Here is a 22,963-nt window from a genome sequence, read left to right as displayed (position 1 = left end):
TGTGTGTGTGTGCGTGCAACAGCGCCCCTCCCTTAACATGTGTGGTCAGAAAAGGTTACTGCAGGAGTGCAGGCTACGGACACGGAGACAAACAGACAGACAGACAAACAGACAGACAGACAGACAGACCCACACACACGGCCACGTATAGGAGCGTTGTGACCTCCGCTCAAAAAAAAATGAGTAGGCCTACTTTTTCCACCACTGAGTAGAGTTGTTTTTCTTTTGCAGACTTACCTGATATTACCTACTATTGTGCCAACACGTGTTTGACCTTTCTGCTACAGCCTATCACCAGGGGGATTAGAGTGGTCGCGTCACACACACACACACACACACGCACGCACGCACGCACGCACGCATGCACGCACACACACACGCACACGCACACGCGCACACACACGCGCACACACACACACACACACACACCCCACTGAGCGGACAGATCATAGCACTATCCTACTGTATTTAGACGGCATTTACCGTGAAGAAACTTGGACGGCTGGACTCGGTCTGGCTCCTGGTGTCTTTCTGGAACGGCTGCAGCTGCAGGCTTCATCCATGTCGGGCGTCTACTAACTAACTAGTAACTACACAATGTCATTCAATACTGCCAACTGGCAGTGGCGGAATCACAGTTTAACCAGGGATTTCAGCAGGGATCCACCTCTGTCCGAACAAGGAGAAACGATCATAGGAGTGTATCTGTTGGTGTTAGGTGGGTACTACAAATGACACATTATTACACACACTGTTTTTTTTTTTTTTTTGAGCTGTTACCACTTTTTGACTGTGGTCAATTCAGAGTTTTAGGCTGATAAAAAAAAATAGGCCATGTAGGCCTTTTTGTTTTTATGTATTTGCTTATCTATTAAAAATTAATTAATTAATTCATTCATTTGTAATGCATGCAAACAGCTGCTTGTTCAGTCACACAGATGAGTCTTGTGGATGCAGACACATGAATTGAAAATAATGCTTCACTTTAAACTACAGCAATATATTACTGACCCTAAATGTGTTGTAGTTAGTTAGTTAGTTAGTTTCATTTATTTAGTTAGTTTCATTTATTGTCCACAGTGTGGAAATTTGTCTTTTGTCTTATATACATTTAGACAACATTAAAATGACAGATAAACAGCAACAAACACTTACACACAAAACATCTTAAGGCAACAAGAAGGACAACAGAGGCATATAAGGTGAAGAAACTAGTTCTTACAGTGTTGTGGTGGTGGTGGTTTAGTGGGATTTGATTCTATTAGTGGTGCAGGACAAATCTCCAAGCTGACCTCAATGATTGGATTCACTTCCAGACTCCAGAGATCTCCATCAGGGGCGTCACACCAAATTCTGGGCCCTGGGTACAAGGATTCACTGCGGGCCCCCCCATGAATGTCAACTATTGAAAAATAGCAGATATACAAGCTCACAGCGAAGCTTGTAGATCTGCTATTTTTGAAAAATTGTCAGTGGTGCTCAAACTTTTTCATGTCAAGGACCCCCAAGATGATATGTATTTGGCCATGGATCCCCATCTCAAAACTTTTAGTTCCAGGGACCCCCCAGGAGCAAAATTTGAGTTACAAATGTTCGCTTAAAAAACACATATATTCAAAGCTTTGCACACATTTTCACGACCTTTCAAAAATAGCAGATCTACAAGCTCACAGCGCGGCACTTGGTCTCGGTGCCGTGCTGTGAGCTTGTATATCTGCTATTTTTCAATAGCTTAAGTTACTAGGGCCCCTCCACCTTGGGCCCTAGTAACTCAGTCCCACTCCCCCCCCCCCCCCCCCCCCATGTGACACCCCTGATCTCCATTCATGACATGATGTGCCTACTTAGCCTACTGCCTCACATTTAAATGGAGAGTAGCCTATATGCTTTTAAATGTAGGTTACCTGGGCTGTTTATCACTTGTACTACCTATTATCTTTTGTAAACTGCAATGTGAATAGGCCTATTTAATAAATGTAAACAACATAATGACACATCTTCCTGTGATATAGCTACACTGGTCTATCAATAAATGTGTGTAATCTCTGGGTTCATGTCAAGGTGCAGGTTTGTCAATATACAATGTCCATATATTTGGCAGATAATCACAGTGTTTACTTATTTATATCCATAATAATACATGTTTCCCTTAAACACCTGCACTATCCACACCTTTCACACAGATTTAATTTCTTTGCTAAATAGTATATCGATTTTAAATCATCATTGAATCGAATCGTATCGTATCGCCATGAATGAACCAATATGAAGAAAAACAAGCTCATGACCCTGTTACTCGTGGTTTCCTCATCAGGATGGCTGTCGTGGTTCGGCAACAGTATTGTACTCTTCGTTCTGATCAAGCAGCGGTCGACCCTGCAGCCCACTGACTATCTGACCTTTAACCTGGCCATCTCTGACGCTAGCATCTCTGTATTCGGCTACTCCCGCGGGATCCTGGAGATCTTCAACATCTTTAAGGACAACGGATTTCTGATCTCCTCCATTTGGACATGCCAGGTAGGAAGTGGAACGCTGGGCGGGATGCTCGCGACTAGGGCATTCACGAATAGTGATTTTTAGTATTATTATTCGACCTCAAAGTATTCGAATAGTCGAATATTCGACAGGACTGGCCAAACTGTCAAATATTAAGTCAGCAAGAGGCGAACGTTGTGAAAATAGCAGATCTACATGCTCACGCCTCGCAGCATGTAGATCTGCTATTTTCACAATATTTATCTGCGGAACCAAGTCACATTAAATGTAATACCTACAATTCCAATTGCTTGTCAGGGTGGGGGTCCCCAGTTCAACTATGTTTATTTTGGGAGTCACAGCCTAAAAAGGTTTGAGAACCCCTGGTATAGAGCATTAACAAATTCATCCACCAGGGACATTGACAACTCATTCTTTCTTATGACTTCCTATCTAGCCAAGCTTTATAAACTATATATTAATTAAAGAGAAAAAATAAAATAAAATAAAAAAATAAGCAAATATTCAACTTCGGTGAACAACGTCGAATAGTGACTTTGATATTCTAATATTCTAATATTTTGTGAATGCCCTACTCACAACTACATAGCTTTTCAAACCTTTTGTGCCCGAGGCACACCAAGTCAAATCACAAGGCACTCCTGTATTCATAGGGAAAACTGTGAGCTTGTAAATCCCTGTCTGCTATAGCTACGTAGTAATTTTAGATTTTTTTCTTTTTAGATAGCTCAAGGACAATAAAAGGAGAAAAATTTAATTCAAATATACAAAGATATCTAGTCACATTTATTATTAACTTCAGGTGTCAAAATGTAGGCCATGAAATGCTGTAATATCGTCACCCCCCCCCCCCCCCAAAGGCTCCAACGTTATTATGTAATTAAGTATTTAATTTTCATTTGTTCAATATTTATAAAACCACTGACAACTTAACTTTCACAAAATTCCAAAATAGCTCAAAAGAACGAAAAGAACGAAGCTCACAATATCACGTTGCTTTGAAGAAGTTGGTCATTCATTTGCAACATAAAAGGTTGGAGATAGAGGTTGAGATAAGAGGTTTCTGCCCGACCGCAACGATATGGCACCTGCTGTAGGTGAAAACAAATGTTTCTGTTGCCAGAACAGATACACTAAACTAAATTATGTTTTCATCTGAAGCTCAGAGTGTAATGCGATTGTCACCTTTGCCATTAGTCACACAGAAACACATTGGTTTTATATTGGGCCGTTTATTACTTTTTATGAGACAGCCAGAGATTAGGGTTACAGTGACATATCTCTGTCTGTAGGCATAATTATACATCAATATTATCGTTGTTGTCGGGTGGAAACCTTGTATGTCCAAAACCATTCATTTTGTATTTATCATTTAAAAAATGAACTAAACTAGTGAAAACAGCCGATCTACAAGCACACAACGCCTCGCGGTGCAAGGCGTTGTGTGCTTGTAGATCTGCTGTTTGCACTACTTTTGTGCAACGGCGTTGTGCGATGAAGCAGGGCTTTACTTTATGAAAAAACATACAAATTTGAAACTTGGAGATACAAGGTTTCTGCCCGACAGCGACGATATGCTCATTCAAGTGAATTAGTATATTTGTGTATTAGGGATAGGACGATATCGATAATCGTTATTGTAATCGTTTATCGTGATAAAAAACACTCATGATAATAGTATCGTGGAGATTTAAATGTATCGTGAAATTGTCCTCCGTCATGCACTGGGATCAATTCACCTTTTATTTGCCGAGCTCCATATCCACTACCATTTAAACCCTCTATAATTAATTGGTCAAACAGACCTGGAAATAACGTACCGGTACTTGATACAGTGTTTCTTTTCACTCTCGACCAAACCTCTTTGCCAAAAAATAACCGATCTACAAGCTCACAACGCGTTGCTTCTTTTGGCAAATGTTCCGCCCGGGATTATGGATGTTGGGGATATTTTGGTTATCGCGATAATATTATATCGTAAATCGTGACATGACATTTTCATATTGTCCCATCCCTATTGTGTATACAGATCAGGGGCGTCATTTGTGGTTCCAGGGGATGGCAATTGCCACCCCCTTTAGCTTTCACATTTAAAATGTCTTATTCATATTTCCTCCACCTCTGAATGTTTTTTGCAGATCATTCTGACTTTAGATCGGCACTGACATATACTTGTTTTCTTTCTGCAACCATCCATTCATGACTCACTGTGGCCTCCTTTTGGGCATGTCATTACGGGTGATTTGTTTCAAATTAAAAAAATAGCAAAAATAGCAGATCTACAAGCTCACAACGCAGTTACCTCTGCTATCTTCTAATGGAATGATGCCTCTGATACAGACAGACAGACAGACAGACAGACAGACAGACAGACAGACAGACAGACATACTAACTGACTGACTGACCATCGATCATCGATCGGATGGAGAATAGATCACTATAATGCCCTATAGTCTTGTTCATACATAATTTATAAAAACACCAGTCCCAAACACATCTTAGTTGAACTTAGATTGTTTGACAAAGATCATTAGATAAAGGTGTGGATGAAAACTGTGTGGGAGTGTTAGTGTAGACAGATAACTGCAGGTAATAGGATCAACTACATGGCTTAACATACTAAAAGCTTCTTGGTCTTCAGGGAGCTTGACTTCACTGTTAGATAGTGTCTACCATGTTGACCATTTCTTCTATGTAATGACTTGTAACAATCAGAATATCTTTCAGAGCATTTGCATAACATTGATTAACATTGTTAATGATGTGTGTAAAGATATATTGACATATTGAAATTATGTATATTATAATATAATTGCGACCGTAGGTTAGCAGTTTAGTACGGTATGTGAACAGTCACGTATGTTTCTCTAACGCCTGACACTGTGATTCTATGGGTTTGTCATCATGCTCTGATGTCACTGTGATGTCAGGGGAACCACTCTTAACAGAATGTGTTTGCCGCTCTGACATCACACTGATGTCATAGACATCATAGGACTTTCACATAACGAATAACTGAGTAAACATGTCACAGCATATCTCCATATACAGTACATGGATCTCCATATATGGGTACCAGGGGTCTGAATATATGGGTAACCTGTCCGATATACATTGACGCAGAGGGCGAGGTTGCATGTCGCCCTGAGGCGTCTTACTAGTATACTATAGATACTAAGAAATTGGATATGCACATCCCCACAGTTCTTTAAAGATGGCACGGCACTGCACCAAAAATAATCAAGTGAAGAAGAAGGCAATGTCTGCACACAATACACTGCTCTATGTTGAAAGTAACCTGATGAGGCCACCAGTGAAGACACTGGCTTGTTGGTTCAAATAAAAAGGAGAGAGCAGTATGTTTTGTCATTCCTTTCTTCTTCCCATACTGGACTTGCACACACACATATCAAGGTCAAGGTTGTACTTTATTGTTACGTCTTTTGTACAGGTACATAAGAGTTTTCTGCTTCCTTACAGACAATGCAGTGGTATATAAAATAAAGCAGAACAACAGAAAACAACACATCTAAAGATAAAATAATAAGTAATAATGACTTGTGACCCATATTACATGGGTCATAGGATCTTGTGGACAGGGCAAGGGGATAAAGACACTATAATGTATATCAGCCTATACAAATACATAAATTAGTTTTCAAAACAGAATCTGCAGATAATTCTATATGATTTATTTGAATCTAGACATGTCATTTTAACAATTATTACTCTAATCTAGAAAGAAACCCTTTAAAGCCATTGTAAATGCACACAATAAACAAATCCAAATGTGTTTTCAAACACAAAACTGAATTATTGATTTTATTACTGCATTTTTGCACTTTGTAGATTTACATTTACTGTTCAGGTTGTGACTGTATTGCTGTTGCTGTTCTTCAACCAGGTTGATGGTTTCTTCACCTTGGTGTTTGGCCTGAGCAGCATCAACACGTTGACCATCATCAGTGTCACCAGATACATCAAAGGATGTCATCCTAACAGAGGTAGGGCACCACCCAGCCATGCGATTCCATTTCATAAGCACTGAATTTCGTCGTTGTTGGGTGGAAACCTTGTACGTCCAAGACCGTTCGGTTTGTATTTATCATTTTAAAAATGAACGAAACTAATGAAAATAGCAGATCTACAAGCACACAACGCCTCGCACCGCGAGGCTTTGTGTGCTTGTAGATCAGCTGTTTTCACTACTTACTGTATGTGCGACGGCCTTGTATGATTTGTTAGGACTACTTTTTATGTTTTGGGTTGACTACTTTTTTATGTTTTGGGTTGAACTGTGTTAATCGTTTTTGGACTGAGAAATATTGGCTAATGTATACTTAGACTCATTTTCTTTCTGCCACCTTTCACCAAATGTTGAGGTTAATAATAATATTTCTTCTTTCTTCATATAAAATCAGGGGGGAGTATTTTTTGTCAAATGGCACATGGCAGAATGGTTGTGCAACGGAGAATAGATTAGCAATTAGGTTGGATACGTTCAAAAGTGATCATTTATTTTAAAACAATTTGTTGTTTTGTTTCCTAGCTCACCGCATCACCAAAACTACCATTGTAATCTGCCTGGTGTTGATTTGGCTAGCAGCTGTGTTCTGGTCAGTGGCACCCCTGGTGGGCTGGGGCAGTTACACAGGTAGGTTTGGTTTTAAAATGACATAGTATCTTTGTTTTAAATAAATAAATAAAACACTGTTTGGTGTGTACTTTCTCTTTAGATCGTGGCTATGGAACATGTGAAATTGACTGGGCCAAGGCCAGCTATTCCACCATCTACAAGTCCTACATTATCTCCATCTTGATCTGCTGCTTCTTCGTCCCTGTGCTGGTCATGCTCTTCTGTTACATATCCATCATCAACACAGTGAAGAGGGGCAACGCCTTGTCTTCAGAGGGGGACCTGACGGACAGGCAGAGGAAAATTGAGAGAGACGTCACAATAGTGAGTACTGCACTGGCACATAGGGCTGTCACGATTATGACATTTTACATGACGATTCATTTCACTGCGATTAACGATTTAATTGTGTTTTTGTTGTTGAATAAAGGGCTTTGCACACAGACGCGTTTGTTCGCACGGATAAAACGGACAATTTCATTTTTTTATAAGAAAACAATGATTCTCTACGACCTCATGCACACCGGCTCCGAATTTGCCGTGCGACAAGTGGCTGCAGCCGTGCGTTTTTTTCTCAATCGAACCCAGTTTGATTTGTGCGTATTGTCGCATGTGGTAAAAAAAACTCATCACTCCTTTTATGACTCCTTTTGGGATCCGCAGCGTCGATTCCGCACAGCATTGCACACCAACTCCAATGCGTTTTAATTATGCAGCAAACGGAAAAAACGCAATGGTTGAAAAACGCGTCTGTGCGCAAAGACCTTTACATTTCTGGTGAAAAGAAGCAACTTGGACTCCGCACGCATAGAAGGAAGCATGAATTCAGTCCGTTGTCTCCCCAGGTTGGAAGAGGGAGTGTAGCACCCCAGGATCACATTAAATAATTGACACCGGGTGAAAAATGGGTTTTCAAAATCGAGGGATATTTAGAAGGAAAAAAAAGTATTCTATCAATCAATGAAACCCATTGTTCATTAGTCTCTCAGAGTTACTTACAGCAGTGTTTCTCAACCTTTTTTTCTGCATGGGCATACTTTTCATGTCCCAAGAATCCATGGGCACACCAACATAATGAGGGGGTGTAAATATCGTCACTGTCGGGAAGAAACCTTGTATCTCCCAAGTTTAAAATGTGTACGTTTCTTCGCAAAGTAAAGCCCTGCTTCATCATACAAGGCTGTCGCACAACAGTAGTGAAAACAGCACATCTACAAGCACACAACGCCTCGCACCGCGAGGCGTTGTGTGCTTGTAGATCGGCTGTTTTTACTAGTTTAAATCATTTTTAAAATGATAAATACAATACTGGCTTTCAAGCAGTTTCAAGGGGCACACTTGACCCTTCTCAGGGGCACACCAAAGGTCCCCAGGCACAGTGGTTGAGAAACACTGACTTACAGACCCGCTAGGGTCCATTTGGATCACTGGTGGTCTCCTGACCTGACATTGCGAATCAGTCCTGCTGTATGGAGGATTGGCTGGATCAGTGGTTCTCAAACTTCTTTGGCTGCAGTACCCCTTTATGCTGATTTCTGAAGCCGAGTACCCCCCCCCCCCCTCCCCTGACTACAGCATTTTTCTTTAAAAAAGGTACATCAAAAGTCCAGTTCCAATGCCAATATGTTCAAAATAACACAGCATAATGGCAAATAAACATTGCTTTCTATTCAATAACAGTTGTAATATTGAAGCAATAAGCCACAAGAGGCGAGTGGTTACCTGCTATTTTACACCGGCTGAGAGGCGTAGGGAGACACAAGGCGCAGCCGAGTGTCTCCAACCCTCTCAGCCGGTGTAAAATACAGGTAACCACAAGCCTCGTGTGGCTTATTGCTTTTCTAAAACAGTTACAATAAGGCAACATGAAAAATCTAGACATGTACCAATTAAAACTGTTCTATTTCACTAATAATACAATATATAGTGTATTATTGGTGAAATAGAACAGTTTTATTTATATAAGGTCTGCTCTGCAAGAAAGTAGTCCCAAGCTACAAGAAAGTAGTTCCCGGCCAGGCTGCAGAAACAACACAGGTGCAGATAATTGGTGCACTGTGGAACTCTGTGGAAAGAAATAACGCACCTGGGTTTGATATAAACTGATTCAAGGTGTGGGTTATAGTCTCATATACCACAGCAACCAGCCAATCAGAATCAAGAAATGGAACTAGCCATTTTAGAAGGTTTAACACTTTACAGATGAGCAGGTTCACACAAAGTCTGTCCATGTTTTATCATTGACCATAACAATAAAATACATATTCCCATTTTCTAGTTTTTTTCTCACATACCTCCTGGAGTACCCCCGGGTAATTGGGTATGGCAAGCTATGGCAGCTGCCATACCTTGGCTACAGGGGGGAAATAATAAAATGTACTTTTCATCGTGCCTGTTGCTAAGGTATAGCAACATGACTGGTGTTTTGCACGCGCGCCCTCGTGTGTGTGCAAGACACCAGTCATGTTGCCATACCTAAGCTTTTTCTGAACTGACGCCGCTGGTTACATGTACCGCCATTTGAGAAACATTGGGCTGGATGATGGTCCAAGACCCATTTACTGAATAGACCGTATGTCAAATCCCGCCCCATTTTGCTCTTGTTACTAGGTGGGACGAAAAAACCAGGGCAGATTCTTTTATAATGGAAGTGGATGGGGAAAAAGATTTTTCATAGCCTCATTATAGCTATTTAAAGTACCAAAAGAAACACATCTACGTGATATTAATACAAAGGGAAGAAAAAAGTACAGTAGTTACATTGCAAAACAGGAGTTTTCCCCCGAAAATATATGTTTTAATTAGTTTATCCCAGTGGGACAGAAAAACCAGGGCAGGTTGTTTTTATATTGGAAATGAATGGGGGAAAAAGATTTTTCATAGCCTCATTATAGCTATTTAAAGTACCAAAAGAAACACATCTACATGATATTAATAAAAAGAGAAGAAAAAAGTACAGTAGTTACATTGCAAAACAGGAGTTTTCCCCCGAAAATATATGTTTTAATTAGTTTAATCCTCTGGAACAGGCAGAGGACAGAAATAGAGAGAGAAAGCGCAGTGCATCTTGGGTAGGAAGCTGCCAGCCAGCCTATAATTCCACTGCATAATAGGTTGGCTGTCGTAATTCTGCCCATTTAAAATATATGTACCCAATCGAAACTCTTAGTTACATTGATAAGGTTCATGTGAACTAGTCTGTTGAAGCTCATTATAATGATCGAAATCGCTATGACCGTGCAAAGCCGTACTGCACGCTGGCCGTGCTCCGCATCACGGCACCGCGGTGAAGACCGAAGCGACATTCTCCCACTGCATAACTCCACCCCCGGTAGCGAAAAGTGAATATTTTTTTCTGGTTGGCCAGGGACCAATCAGAAGGCCAGGGACCAATCAGGGACCAATCAGAAGGCTGACAAACGGTCTATTCTACTCCCTTTCCCTTCAGGTTTCCATCGTGATCTGCACTGCCTTTATCCTGGCATGGTCGCCGTACGCCGTGGTGTCCATGTGGTCTGCCTGGGGCTTCCACGTGCCCAGTCTCACCAGCATCTTCACCCGCCTCTTTGCCAAGTCCGCCAGCTTCTACAACCCGCTCATCTATTTTGGCCTGAGCTCCAAGTTCCGCAAGGATGTGGCCGTCCTGCTGCCCTGCACCCGCGAGGCCAAAGACACGGTCAAGCTCAAGCGTTTCAAGCCGAGGGGCGACGGCCACGGGAACGCACGTCATCACGGCACGGGAAACAAACGCAGGGCTCCTCTCAGCCGGACAGAGAAGAAGTACGCGTCGTCGGGGCACCTGCCCCTTCCAGACCCAAGCCGAGACTCTGGCGTGGGAAGCCCTCCTGGCACACCTCCCCCCGTCAATAAGGAGATGTTCTATGTTGAACAGCCATATCCGTTGGAGACTGACCTAGAGTCTGAATGTGCCAGACTGTAAAGGACTTAAATAGAACCGTCATCCGTGCTACTTTTTATATGTGAGAGAAGCAATTGTTTTTTGTTTGTTTTTTTCATTCATACAGCAGTAAAAAACTTGAAATGTTGGTCAATGGTCACATAACACTTTCATTAAATATTTTAAAACCCAATAGGCCTAGGCCTTTTTTGAGTGTGTATATTGAAGCAATAAGCCACAAGAGGCATGTGATTACTGATTACCTGGTATTTTATAACGGCTGAGAGGCCGAGACACGAGGAAAAGCTGAGTGTCTCCAACCCTCTCAGCCGTTATAAAATACAGGTAACCACATGCCTCGCGTGGCTTATTGCTTTTCTAAAACGGTTACAATATGGCAACATGAAAAATCATAGACATGTACCAATTAAAACTGTTCTATTTCACTAATAATTCACTACAAGATCGGCAAGAAAGTAGTTCCCAGCTTTTTTGACAACAACACAGGTGCAGATAATTGGTGCACTGTGGAACACTCTGGAAAGAAATAACGCACCTGGGTTTGATATGCTGTGGTATATGAGAATATACCACAGCAATTAAAGGGAAACCAGCCAATCAGAAACAAGGAATGGAACTAGACGATTTAGAATCATCTTTATATTTAATACCCATATTTTACTCAAGGAGTAGGGCTGGTTGTCGGTGGTGGTTGTCAAATATTAGTAATATTAACTAATATTTGACAACCACTTATGCACACATATTATGTATGCATACAGATGTACGGTATATATATTTTTTGCATTTAAAGCCAAGTCTGTATTTTACATGATGAGTATATTTTCTACTGTAAATGATTTGAGGCAATTGTTGATTAAACAGTTAACTCAAAATACCTGACTGGAAATACTTTTATACGCTTTAAAGACAGAATCATCTTCCCCATTCAATTATACGTATGTCTTACAGTAGGTCTACAATCTGCAACTGTAAAACAAAACAAAGGGAAAAAAGGGTTAGCAAGCCAAGAACTAAGTTTAGCCAAGAACTAAGTTTTACCTTATTATAGTCATAGTGTGTACTGTGTAGAGCTGTACTGGCCTCTGGTGGTTGTGGGCCTGGCGAGGGCTGCAAGAAACAGTTCTCCGCAGTCCTACAGTTCACCTGTATGGCTATTATTAATTAACTTAAAGCAAAGAAATATAGCTATTTCTGGTTTCGGTGTGATTATTACATAATTATTACACAGACAAAGGGTTGAATGATTTATTTTTAGGATGATGATAATTGATGACTTGTAAACATACATCTTAGAGTCTGTGAGAGCGTTCAAAGTTGACTAAAACTTAAAAATGAAAGGTTGTATGACACAATGGTAACAGATTAATTTCTGGACCTCACAAACATGGACTTAATCACCTTTATAAGTTACCTAGAAGTAAAGTTATATTGCCATTTCCTGTTTTTGACGATTAATTGGCTAATTATGCTAACACAAGCTAAACCCAAAAAGAAACATTTTTGACATTCTGAGAACCCGAAGAATCAAGATATACATATCTCCAAAGATTTACATTCCAAAATTGGGCCAACAGAATCTGCTTGATTGGCTCCCTTTTTACCATTGATTGGCACTATCAGATGGGTTGAACCCAACGCTCAAGGCCAAGTCCTCCCCTGCTGATCTGATAGATAGGCCTACTCACAGACATCACTGCCCCACCAAGCCATCTATAGCACTGTTCAGTGGTTCCCAAGCATTGGGTCGGGACCTCTTTGAGGGTCACGGACACATTTTTATGGTTCCCTTAATTTTTGTTCCCTAAATTTTGTTTTTAATTATTATTTATTTCAAAACATTTTCAAAAAACATTCCCAAAAAAGCAACGATTTTCATGAATTAGCTAAAAAGAAAATCTATGATTTTTTTTTTCAGTACTTTTCAATTCCATAAATTAGAAAACAAATGTTCGCGTCGCGTTGTGAGCTTGTAGATCTGCTGTTTTCACTCATTTCTCTTTTGGGTCTTGAGCTAAAACGTTTGGGAACTACTGATCTATAGCACCTTGGGCCGAATGTAGCGTGGCACACACACACGCGCACACACGTGCACACACACGCACACACACACACACGCACACACACGCAGACACACACACACACACACACACACACACACACACACACACACACACACACACACACACACACTTCAAACAACCTCAGACCGAGTTGAGGACCACATCTTCCCTCCTACTCTTGGTTTTCAGCTGTATCTCAGTACTGCTACCTGGCGGTGAGTGTCTTCTTCTTGGCTTTGATCGGCGGTGTGAGCTGGTAATCTCTGACACCAAAGTCATGACCAGTGGAGCTCTCTTGTGAAGCAAGAGCTATGATATATTGAGCAATGATGATCATATTACTATATCCACTTCAATACACGTAACATAACACCGTTGAAACACCCACCAATAGAGCCTACATTGGCTGTATTTTCTTTCTTTTTTTAAGATATTTTGGGGTATTTTTATGCCTTTATTGATAGGGGGGGATAGTGAAGATAGACAGGAAACAGGGAGAGATAGATGGGTAGTGACGGGTACATCCCCCCATTCCGACATGCTGCCATTCCGACATCCCCCCATTCTGACACTAACCCTAACCCTAACCCTAACCTCTATGGAAGTGCCGCCACTCAGACAATTACAAGTCAATGTCGGAATGGCAGCATGTCTGAATGGAGAGCGGCGCCCGGGAGGACACGCAGCAAAGGTCGCTAGGAATGTGACTCGGACCCGCGACACGCTGCCAGGCTGCACAGAGCCTATGTGGAATGTGCCTGGACCGCTAGGCCAGCGGGCGGGCGCCCCATATGGCTGGACTTTCTACATGTGAAACGGGGCTAGGTTCGATTCTCATCCCATTCCTTAAGGTCTTAGACATGTCTGCATATTTGACCCCCCCCCCCCTCACACACACACACACACACACACACACACACACACACACACACACACAGACAAGCACGCACACAGGCACGCACATTCCTCACACACACACCCCAATGATGGCCCAGCCCTAGGATCGAAATAACTTCTGCTGTGTAGTGTGACTGCAGGTCCACTATTTCTTTCTCACGAGTAGGGCTGTCACGATTATGACATTTTACATGACGATTAATTGTCACTCAAATAATTGCGATTACCGATTTAATTGTGTTTTTGTCCTTGACAATTACATTTCTGTTTGGCCTGTAGGCTTTGAAGTTGCACATGGCAGATATGACACATAACCTAAATATGAAAAGAACATTGATAGTGGAAATAGCCGATCTACAAGCTCACAACGCGTCACATGTGAGCTTGTAGATCTGCTATTTCCACTATTTTCTTTTTAATGTTTGAACATATAAACATTTTCCAACATGTAAACGATTATGACGATTATGTCAAGTAATTGCGATTAGACGATTATGTCATAATTGTGACAGCCCTACTCCCAAGCGAGGGACAGGGGAATGAGAGAAAGAGACAGAGAGAGAGAGAGAGGCGTGGGGGGGTTGGCAGAGATGACATTGGAGAGCCACATGGCCTCTCACGGTTCAACAGGGTGAGAGTGAGAAAGGCATGCCCAACAGAGATAGCCGACTCTACCAGATAGAGTGATAGAAGAACGGAGGTACTGTACTGAGCAAGCCGACACTGATCAGGATCTATCTTGTCTAAGGATTGGACTGGAGTATATCCACATTGTATTTGGTTAGGCCTATACATGTATGTGACTTACTTGTATAGTGATCTTGCCACCTAACAGCCTGGATTTACCGCACAGCACCTACAACTTATCATCGCAGAGGAAAATCATGGAATAATCTTTTGAAGGTGATTTCTTTTGTTTATCAGAAGGTACTGGCTACGTGTGGATGTCAAAATGTCTTGAATGGTAATCGTACATACTGAGACTGGATATTTACTTTGTATTCAAAGGGATGAGTCAGCGTTATATCTCAGTTGAGAAGTTGCTGTGCGCTTATACTGTACATTATAGATAGTGTCTGTTCACACAGCTCAGGTATGTGTGTGCAGAAATCCAGGAGTTTTTCCCCTACAGTGTTATTGACATATTTTGTTTGTGACATGCTCTGACTCACCCACACAGAAATAGAATACCAGAAAACACTCACAAGTCCCCAGCGACGCAACAAACACAGTGTAGACAGAAGAGGGCAACTCTGGGGCGACAGCCATGTGCTGAGCTTACTTCCAACACCCACACTCACATGCTCCAAACACCACCTGAGAGCAACTGACCATCCAGATATACATTACTGTCGAAGCTCCAGGGCACCAGTCGCTTCAGAGAGACCAAACAGTACAACTGAGAATTGACACATCATTTTGGACACATGGTCTGGTTTAAAAGGTTGTCCAAAACATTCTCTTCAAAAAGAAATAGAGGACTTTAGAAAAGTCCTAGACAAAATAGGGATTTTGATTTGAATGTAACTATTGCCCTCGTGATATGTGTGTGACCACAAGTATAACAGATAAAACTACATGTAACAAAGAAAAAGGACTTATGCCAAATTACCAAATTACAAAGCCTGGACTGAACTCAATCTTTTACTACCAGTACCAGTGAGACTCGGGACCGGCCTGACTAATTGGATTCCGGCAACTTGACGTTGCCCCCCCCGAGGTAGACCATCTGGGCTGTCTGTGGGAGTTCCCTCTCTCAAGGCGCAGACTTTGCAAGACCATGGACTCGCAGGGAGGCCCGTACCTCAACAAGAGTGCGGTTTGCTCGCCTCTTGGTGCAGCTCGCCTCTGTCAATTAGCTCTGGGCTGTGCGGTGGTTGCCATGGTGACTCACAGTGCTGGCTACAGCGGATCATACGGCGTGTTCTGCATGGCGGTGTGGTGCCTCTGCTTCGCTGTGACCACCCTGGTGTTCTTCCTGGATGCCACGCGTCTCCACAGCTGCCTGCGGGTGTCCTGGGACAACCTGACTGTGGCCTTCGCTGCCCTGGCCACGCTCATGTAAGTATTGCTACAGTCAGGCATCAAATGGGGCTTGAGCCCCCTGCCCTTTCATCAGTCTGTAAAAAGTGCCCTCTCCAGACCACAAATGCAGTTTTTACTATGGTGAAAGACATGCAAATGCCCCCTTTCCATGCCATACCTGAAGGCAGCGTTCAAGATAATTGCCTTATCCAAACTCTCCTGAACTTGAATGCAGGATCTTATGTTGAAAGAATTGCCCTCTCATTGTATATTCATCGATATTTTCACCAAAAGGCCCTTTTAGAAATGTCAGCCCCTGCCTCTCTAACATTCTATGCACGTCTATTGCTACAGTCAGTCATGGACAAAGTGCTCAACCCCAGGAATTGAGACTGAGTCAAAGTATATACTTGTAAATAATAAGATATTATCATAACTATATATGTGAAAGTTGCTCAGTCAAAATCTTCCTCAAGTTAAAACTGCACTATGTAACTTTCCTCTTCTACCCCGGATTTGAACGTGGTTTCCCCTTTTTTTACCATTAAGCTAATAGAGCCTGCCTGCTGGGATAAATTGAATCTTGGCTGTCATATCAAAATTCGTGTGAATTTCCTGTGACACAATTTAAATGTCTCAATAGATGAGCAGAGAGACAAAATACAACCACCCCAATATTGTATTAACATACAGATTGGACAAAATTACATTTTATTCATCAAGTTACATAGTGCTGCAGGTCAAAAGTACAATATTTGTCTTGTAGTGAAGTGAAAGTCAGTATTACCAAAATATATATTCAAGTAAATTACAGATACTGAAAAAAATTACTTATATACAGTTCTAAAGTAAATGTTCTACTGTCCACCACTGCTCCAGTTAAAACTAATGTGTTAATGTGGTTGTGTAGGTATGGGTTCAGCAACAGTCACCTGTAAAACTCTATAAAATATGTTATATTAAAATTGGTTGGCATGCTATGATATGATAGTAGTCTATAGACTCTATAGAGACTAACGTTTACACATGAAAGGTCTGATTAAACAGCAACTTCTTTCCCATCCATTCATTTCCTCACCCAATACTTCTCTGTCTCCAACCACAGGTATGTGACAGCCTCTGTGGTCTATCCACTCTACTTTGTCCGCGTGGAATGCCCTTACGCGGGTTGTGAGGTCAGAGACTTCCGCATCGCCGTCACTGTCTGCTCCATCGCCGGTTCCCTGGCCTACGGAGCCGAGGTGGTCCTATCCCGAGCCAGGCCGGGCCAGACGGTCGTGGGCTACATGGCCACCGTCTCCGGCCTCCTCAAAGTGGTCCAAGGCTTTGTGGCCTGCATCATCTTCGGAGCTTTGGCCAACGGGAGCGAGTATGGCCGCTTCGCCGCCACCATCTTCTGCCTCGTCGTCTATGCTCTCTGCTTCGCTCTGACCACGTTGGTGGTGGTCCTCACTGTATGCGGCAGGACCGCGGCCGTGCGTTTCCTGCCGTTTGAGCGCTTCGTGGTGGTCTATACCCTCCTGGCTGTTCTGCTCTACCTCAGCGCGTCCGTGATCTGGACGGTGTTCTGCTTTGACAGCAAATACGGGTCTCCATGGCGACCGTCATCTTGCCCCCGAGGCACGTGCCCCTGGGATAGTAAGCTAGTGGTGGCGGTGTTCTCATTTGTTAACCTGGGGCTGTATGTGACAGACCTGATCTACTCCCAGAGGATACGCTTTGTCTCCTCGCAGACCTCTGCTCGTCCACGGGTATAGCAGTGAATGGAAACTGTGCCACTTCAAAAAGAACATTTGTTTCGCAGCGTGCAATTCTGCCATTACATGGATAATAGAGTGATTTTTGTTATTGACTTTATTGTTAATTGCATAATATATTTACAGACATAGAGGCTCAATCATAAGGGCACCACTTGACCCAAATACAGAACAATTCAGACATCCTCTGCCACACCCCAGGGAGGTATCTTACCCGTTGAACTTTGCCTGCCCCATACATGGAGAGAGACAAATGGTTCCACCCAGAGCCCTCTATTGGAGAGTCGTGCCACCTCCGTCACTTCATGGGGCCAGGTCTTCTACATACACATCTATTGGCGAATAGTGACAAAGCGTGAACCCGGACGTTTACAGAATGCATTGGAGTCTATGAGGGAAAAGTGACATTTCGAGTTACATGAACCACATGACAGGTGCTGTTTCTGACCCTGCATTGGCAGAACTCACTAATACAAGGCTCTGGGTCCGCCCAGCCAGCCACACCCAACCAGCCAGGGGCCCCACTTGAAGCCATACACACAGGGCCGGATCTAGCCTTTAGCACTAGGTGGGGCAGGAAGAAATGATAGGGGGGTCACCTCCAGCCCATGCCGCGAAGGTCTTACACCTATCTATCTCTCTCTCTAATATCTTATCAGTTTATCTATCCATATACCAAGTTTTAGCATAACATTTCAAAGAGTTTAATATTTTTGAAATTTTAGATTTTTGCATGCCAACATGTTTGGTGGGGCAGACAGGGCATTTGGGGGGGGACATTGCTCCCCCCTTGCCTATGCCTAGATCCGGCCCTGCATACACACCTACATTTTCAATTCTCAGGTTCCCCTCCATGCCACGCCCCACAAACACACACACACACACACACACACACACACACACACACACACACACACACACACACACACACACACACACACACACTTTAGATTATACCTTGCTTCCCATGTGTAAATATCCCATGTATATCTGCTACAGTATTTTCACAAGTTTGGGTACCTGGGGAGACACCAAATGTCTCTTTTGGGTCTGGAGTTTGGGAACCAGTGTCCTAGACAACCCCTCCACCCTTCAGAAGTAAAGGAGAGAAAGTGGTCCCAGTAGCATGCCAGCTGCTTGAAGCCCCTCTGTCAGCACTTCTATCTTCTCCCAGGGACAAACAGTAAAGAGAGATCTGGCCAGCTCAGCTCCCCACCTCTCTCTCCTTCCCTTTATCCTTCCTTCCTCCCCCCCCCCCTCTCTCTCTCTCTCTCTCGCTCTCCCCCTCTCACTCTCTTTTGAATTATTTCTTTTTCTCTGTCTCTCTTTGCCTCCTATCTCTCCTATTATCTTTCATTCTCTCTACTTGACCCTCTCGCGCTATCGTTCATTCTCCCTGTCCTTCTGTCTCTCTCTTTCTATAACGAGATCTGAAAGGTTTGCACATTTTCACGTCCCCTCCTCTTCCATGTGCTCACGTATACCTCCTCCTGTACTTTCTCCGTCCCTCTGTTCTCTATACTCCTTAAAGTTGCAATCTGTAGCATCGCGACGCGTTGTGACCTTGTAGATCTGCTGTTTCCACTATTTTTGAAAATGTCTGAAACTATATGAACATTGTTCAACAGGGAAACGATTATGACGATTATGACAAAATAATTGCGATTATGTCAAATAATTGTGATTAGACGATGATGTAATAATTATGACAGGCCTAAGAGCAGGCCTTCGTACTTGCATTACAAAGTGATTAATCTGCTGCACTATCTTGAGAAGCTGTATAGCGTTCTCAGTTGCCATCAAAACACAGTCTAAATTCATCAGAAGAGCACTAAGACCATCTCCAACCACTGCAGTTGTGCTAGTTATATTGTATTACTGTACTAGAATAAAGTTTTAGTTATTATAATTAGTCCTGGATTGCGACTTTAATTTCCTTGTTTCACTCTTCTTACATGTCCTCTCCTGTGTCTCTTCTCTATCTTTCCATGAACCCCAGAGGCGTCAGTTCAGCAAAAGCTAGGGTATGGCAAAGATGGAAGTCCTCATGGAAAATATAGGCATTACATTTTGGATAACACGGTTCTATTGTGAAAATAGCAGATCTACATGCTCACAACGGCGTTGTGAGCATGTAGATCGACTATTTTCACAATGTCTGAAAAAAGAAATGTGTAAAAGTTTTTTACACAGGTTTCTACGCTTTCTTGGGCTGGATATGGCAGCCTGGTGCCACAATAATGCATTGCACCTGTGCAGCTGACCTGCGGAACCTGGGAATTTACCATTTTGTCAAGCTGGGGAGAATACAAGTGTGGAGAATATAATTATAATACCTTGTTAAAGTGACCATTTTGTAAAAAGTTGTATTTGTAGTTATTTTACTGTAATTTAACAACATAATAACCAGCGCAGATAGACAAAGAGACATTCATGGATTTATATTTAAAGGTAACTTTTATTTTCCCCCCTGGACGGCAGCTGCATACCCCTGCCATACCCAATTGACGCCCCCCTCTCCAATCACTCTTCCAAGAGCTCAGAGAGTCCCATCCCTCCTGTGGTCTCTATAATCCAGGATCAGAGTGTGTTGGGCCCTTGAGTCACGTCTGTGAATACAATACTTGTATTATAATAAAGTCCATAGGAAGCCCCTGAATCAACACACACACAGCACAGCAACAGCCTTGGGGCTCAAACATGAATCCAGGACCATTTGGCCGCTCTTGTATACCCAAATCTGGAGTTGTGCTTGAAACTACACAGCATGCCACTGTTGTATTTCATCGTTGTTGAGTGGAAACCTTGTATGTCCAAAACTCTTCGTTTTGCATTTATCGTTTTAAAAATGATTTAAACTAGTGAAAACAGCCGATCCACGGGGGTGCCCGCTGGCCTGGTGGTCAGGGCGCATACCACATACTAGGCTGTGATGCCTGCTGGCGTCGCCGGTTCGATTCCTGATCCGGACAACCTTTGCCGCATGTCATTCCCCATCTCTCTCCTCATTTCCTGTCGGTCTGCTGTCCTATAGAATAAAGGTATAAAAAGCCCAAAAAACAGACGATCTACAAGCACACAACGCCTCGCGGGGTGCGAGGCGTTGTGTGCTTGTAGATCTGCTGTTTTCACTACCTTTGTGCGACGGCCTTGTATGATGAAGCAGGGCTTTACTTTGCGAAAAAACATACAAATTTGAAACTTGGAGATACAAGGTTTCTGCCCAATTATGTTGCAGAGAATTCCCTTATGAAATAATCTGCCAACTTTTGTTCAAGCTAAATAGATAACATGAAGCCACAAGCAGACGATGGGTAATTCTGAAGGGATTTCATGCAGTTTTTTTGTAGTTGTAAATAAACTGCGGCGTTGATGAAAACATCATTTTGTGTGTTTTTCTCTTTCTGTCTGAGGTCTCTACTAGGGAAGATGAGCCAAACCAAGGGCAGTCTTAAAGTACTTATAGTACTGTATGCATATCATGCTATAAGAAAACAGACATACTCCATTTGTGCACGCGTGTGTGCGTTTGTGTGTTGCTTTGATATTTTCTGATAAAACGTAGTTCCAAACAGTAGTTCCTCTATAACAGGGGTCTTTAACAGGGGGTCCGGGACCCCTAGGGGGTCCTCAAAGTTACTACAGGCCAGGGGTCCTCCAAATCTTTGTGTGATAGAAACTTTTTTTTCTCCTTTTTTATATTAACCACTTGAACCTTAACGTCCATATTCTGAGAACTTCAGCCAAAAATAGCAGATGTACAAGCTCACAACGCCTCACGCTGCGAAGCGTTGTGAGCTTGTAGATCGGCTATTTTTGGCAAAGAGCTTTGGTGTAGAGGGTAAAAAGAGCAGAGTGAAAGGTCAAGTTTATTAGGTAATGACGGCTCAAGTGGTTAAATATCTGAAAACACAAATTGACATGAGTCTAAAATACACCGATGATCGTGCTGTCAAACGATGAAACTATATGGAATCTATGAGAAGGCTGTGGGGGTCCCTGCTTCATCTCTCTCTCAACTTTGGGGTCCTGAAAACGTTGAAGACCCCTGCTCTATGAACGAAGCTCTAACTCCACCACACCACAGTACATATTTCTCTCTCTTTCCGCTTGCTGTCCAGGCTCCTGCTGAATATCACAGAGCCAAAAGCGAAAGCCATCCTCTGAAAGCCATGTCACAGAGCAATCTTTACTTCCTTCATGGCATGTCCTTCTCTGGTCCAGTCACAGTCCTCCGTCCAGACTGGCTATTCCCCATTTAGCATCTGTTCTTGACAAATAAATTGTCCAGGATTAGAGTTCTCAACGGGCCTGAAAATTAAGGCCCGGCCCTACTGGGTCCTACTCCTAAGTTCTCCTAACTGACCAATTTGCATACATTTAGGCCCAATTAGCAGCCTAGCTGTTTGCGAATTTTATACTTCTTTAAGTGGCTTTAATTACAAAGAAGTCAGTTGAATGGCAGAGCACTTCAAAATGTCGCCATCAGTTCTATGATATTAGCCAGTCTGTGGAATGACAGACCGTCAAACCCATGATCTACAAGCACACAACGCCTCGCACCGCGAGGCGATGTGTGCTTGTAGATCTGCTGTTCTCTCTACTTTTGGGCAACAGCCTTGTATGGTGAAGCAGGGCTTTGCTTTGCGAAAAAATGTACAAATGTGAAACTTGGAGATACGAGGCTTCTGCCCGACAGTGATGACCTCTAACCATATCTGCTCTCTCTAACCGTTTTCGTGAAGACAGTACTTTTTTCTCATCTCTTTCTGAATGGCACATGTGGTTTCTTTCTCTGTGAGACAGGTGCTGTGGGAGTCCTTGGTTTAGCAGCATCACAGCACTGAAAACTCACATGTCTTCCCTCTGTTGGTTTGCTTCTCTTTGGTATTCTGCCGATTCTCTCACTCATTCTCTTCTCAGACTGTAGGAGGGAGACAGGTGAGCTCCTGGAAGAGATTCTCTAGGCATTAGGTATGCACAACTTCTCACTTGACAAGGCTGCTTCTTTCTCACTCTCTCCACACACACACACACACACACACACACACACACACACACACGCACGCACACACACGCACGCGCGCACACACACGCACACACACACACAAACACACACACACACTTGAACATACAGCGCACGCAGGCAGGTACACACACACCTAC

The 22,963-nt window shown here is 42.8% G+C and overlaps 2 protein-coding genes across 2 annotated transcripts; both read left to right on the top strand.

Annotated features, from left to right (window-relative positions):
- Nucleotides 1-597: 597 nt before the first annotated feature.
- LOC308282367 (visual pigment-like receptor peropsin) lies at nt 598-11,076 on the top strand (the record flags this gene model as incomplete). Its single annotated transcript, XM_080722713.1, has 6 exons — nt 598-718; nt 2,315-2,520; nt 6,405-6,504; nt 7,050-7,154; nt 7,237-7,460; nt 10,585-11,076. The coding sequence occupies 6 exons, from the start codon at nt 598-600 to the stop codon at nt 11,074-11,076; spliced, it is 1,248 nt and encodes a 415-aa protein (XP_080578839.1).
- A 4,719-nt stretch (nt 11,077-15,795) lies between these two features.
- On the top strand, nt 15,796-19,820 carry LOC308282365 (myeloid-associated differentiation marker-like protein 2; the record flags this gene model as incomplete). The annotated part of the gene is made up of 3 exons (XM_080722711.1): nt 15,796-16,076; nt 17,146-17,791; nt 19,797-19,820. The coding sequence occupies 3 exons, from the start codon at nt 15,796-15,798 to the stop codon at nt 19,818-19,820; spliced, it is 951 nt and encodes a 316-aa protein (XP_080578837.1).
- Between the last annotated feature and the right edge of the window lie 3,143 nt (nt 19,821-22,963).

This window comes from Nannobrachium achirus, assembly GCF_963921795.1.
Source record: "Nannobrachium achirus genome assembly, chromosome: 3".
Taxonomy (NCBI): Eukaryota; Metazoa; Chordata; class Actinopteri; order Myctophiformes; family Myctophidae; genus Nannobrachium; species Nannobrachium achirus.
The sequence above is the reverse complement of the archived record's forward strand: the minus strand, read 5'-3'. Positions and strand labels throughout refer to the sequence as shown.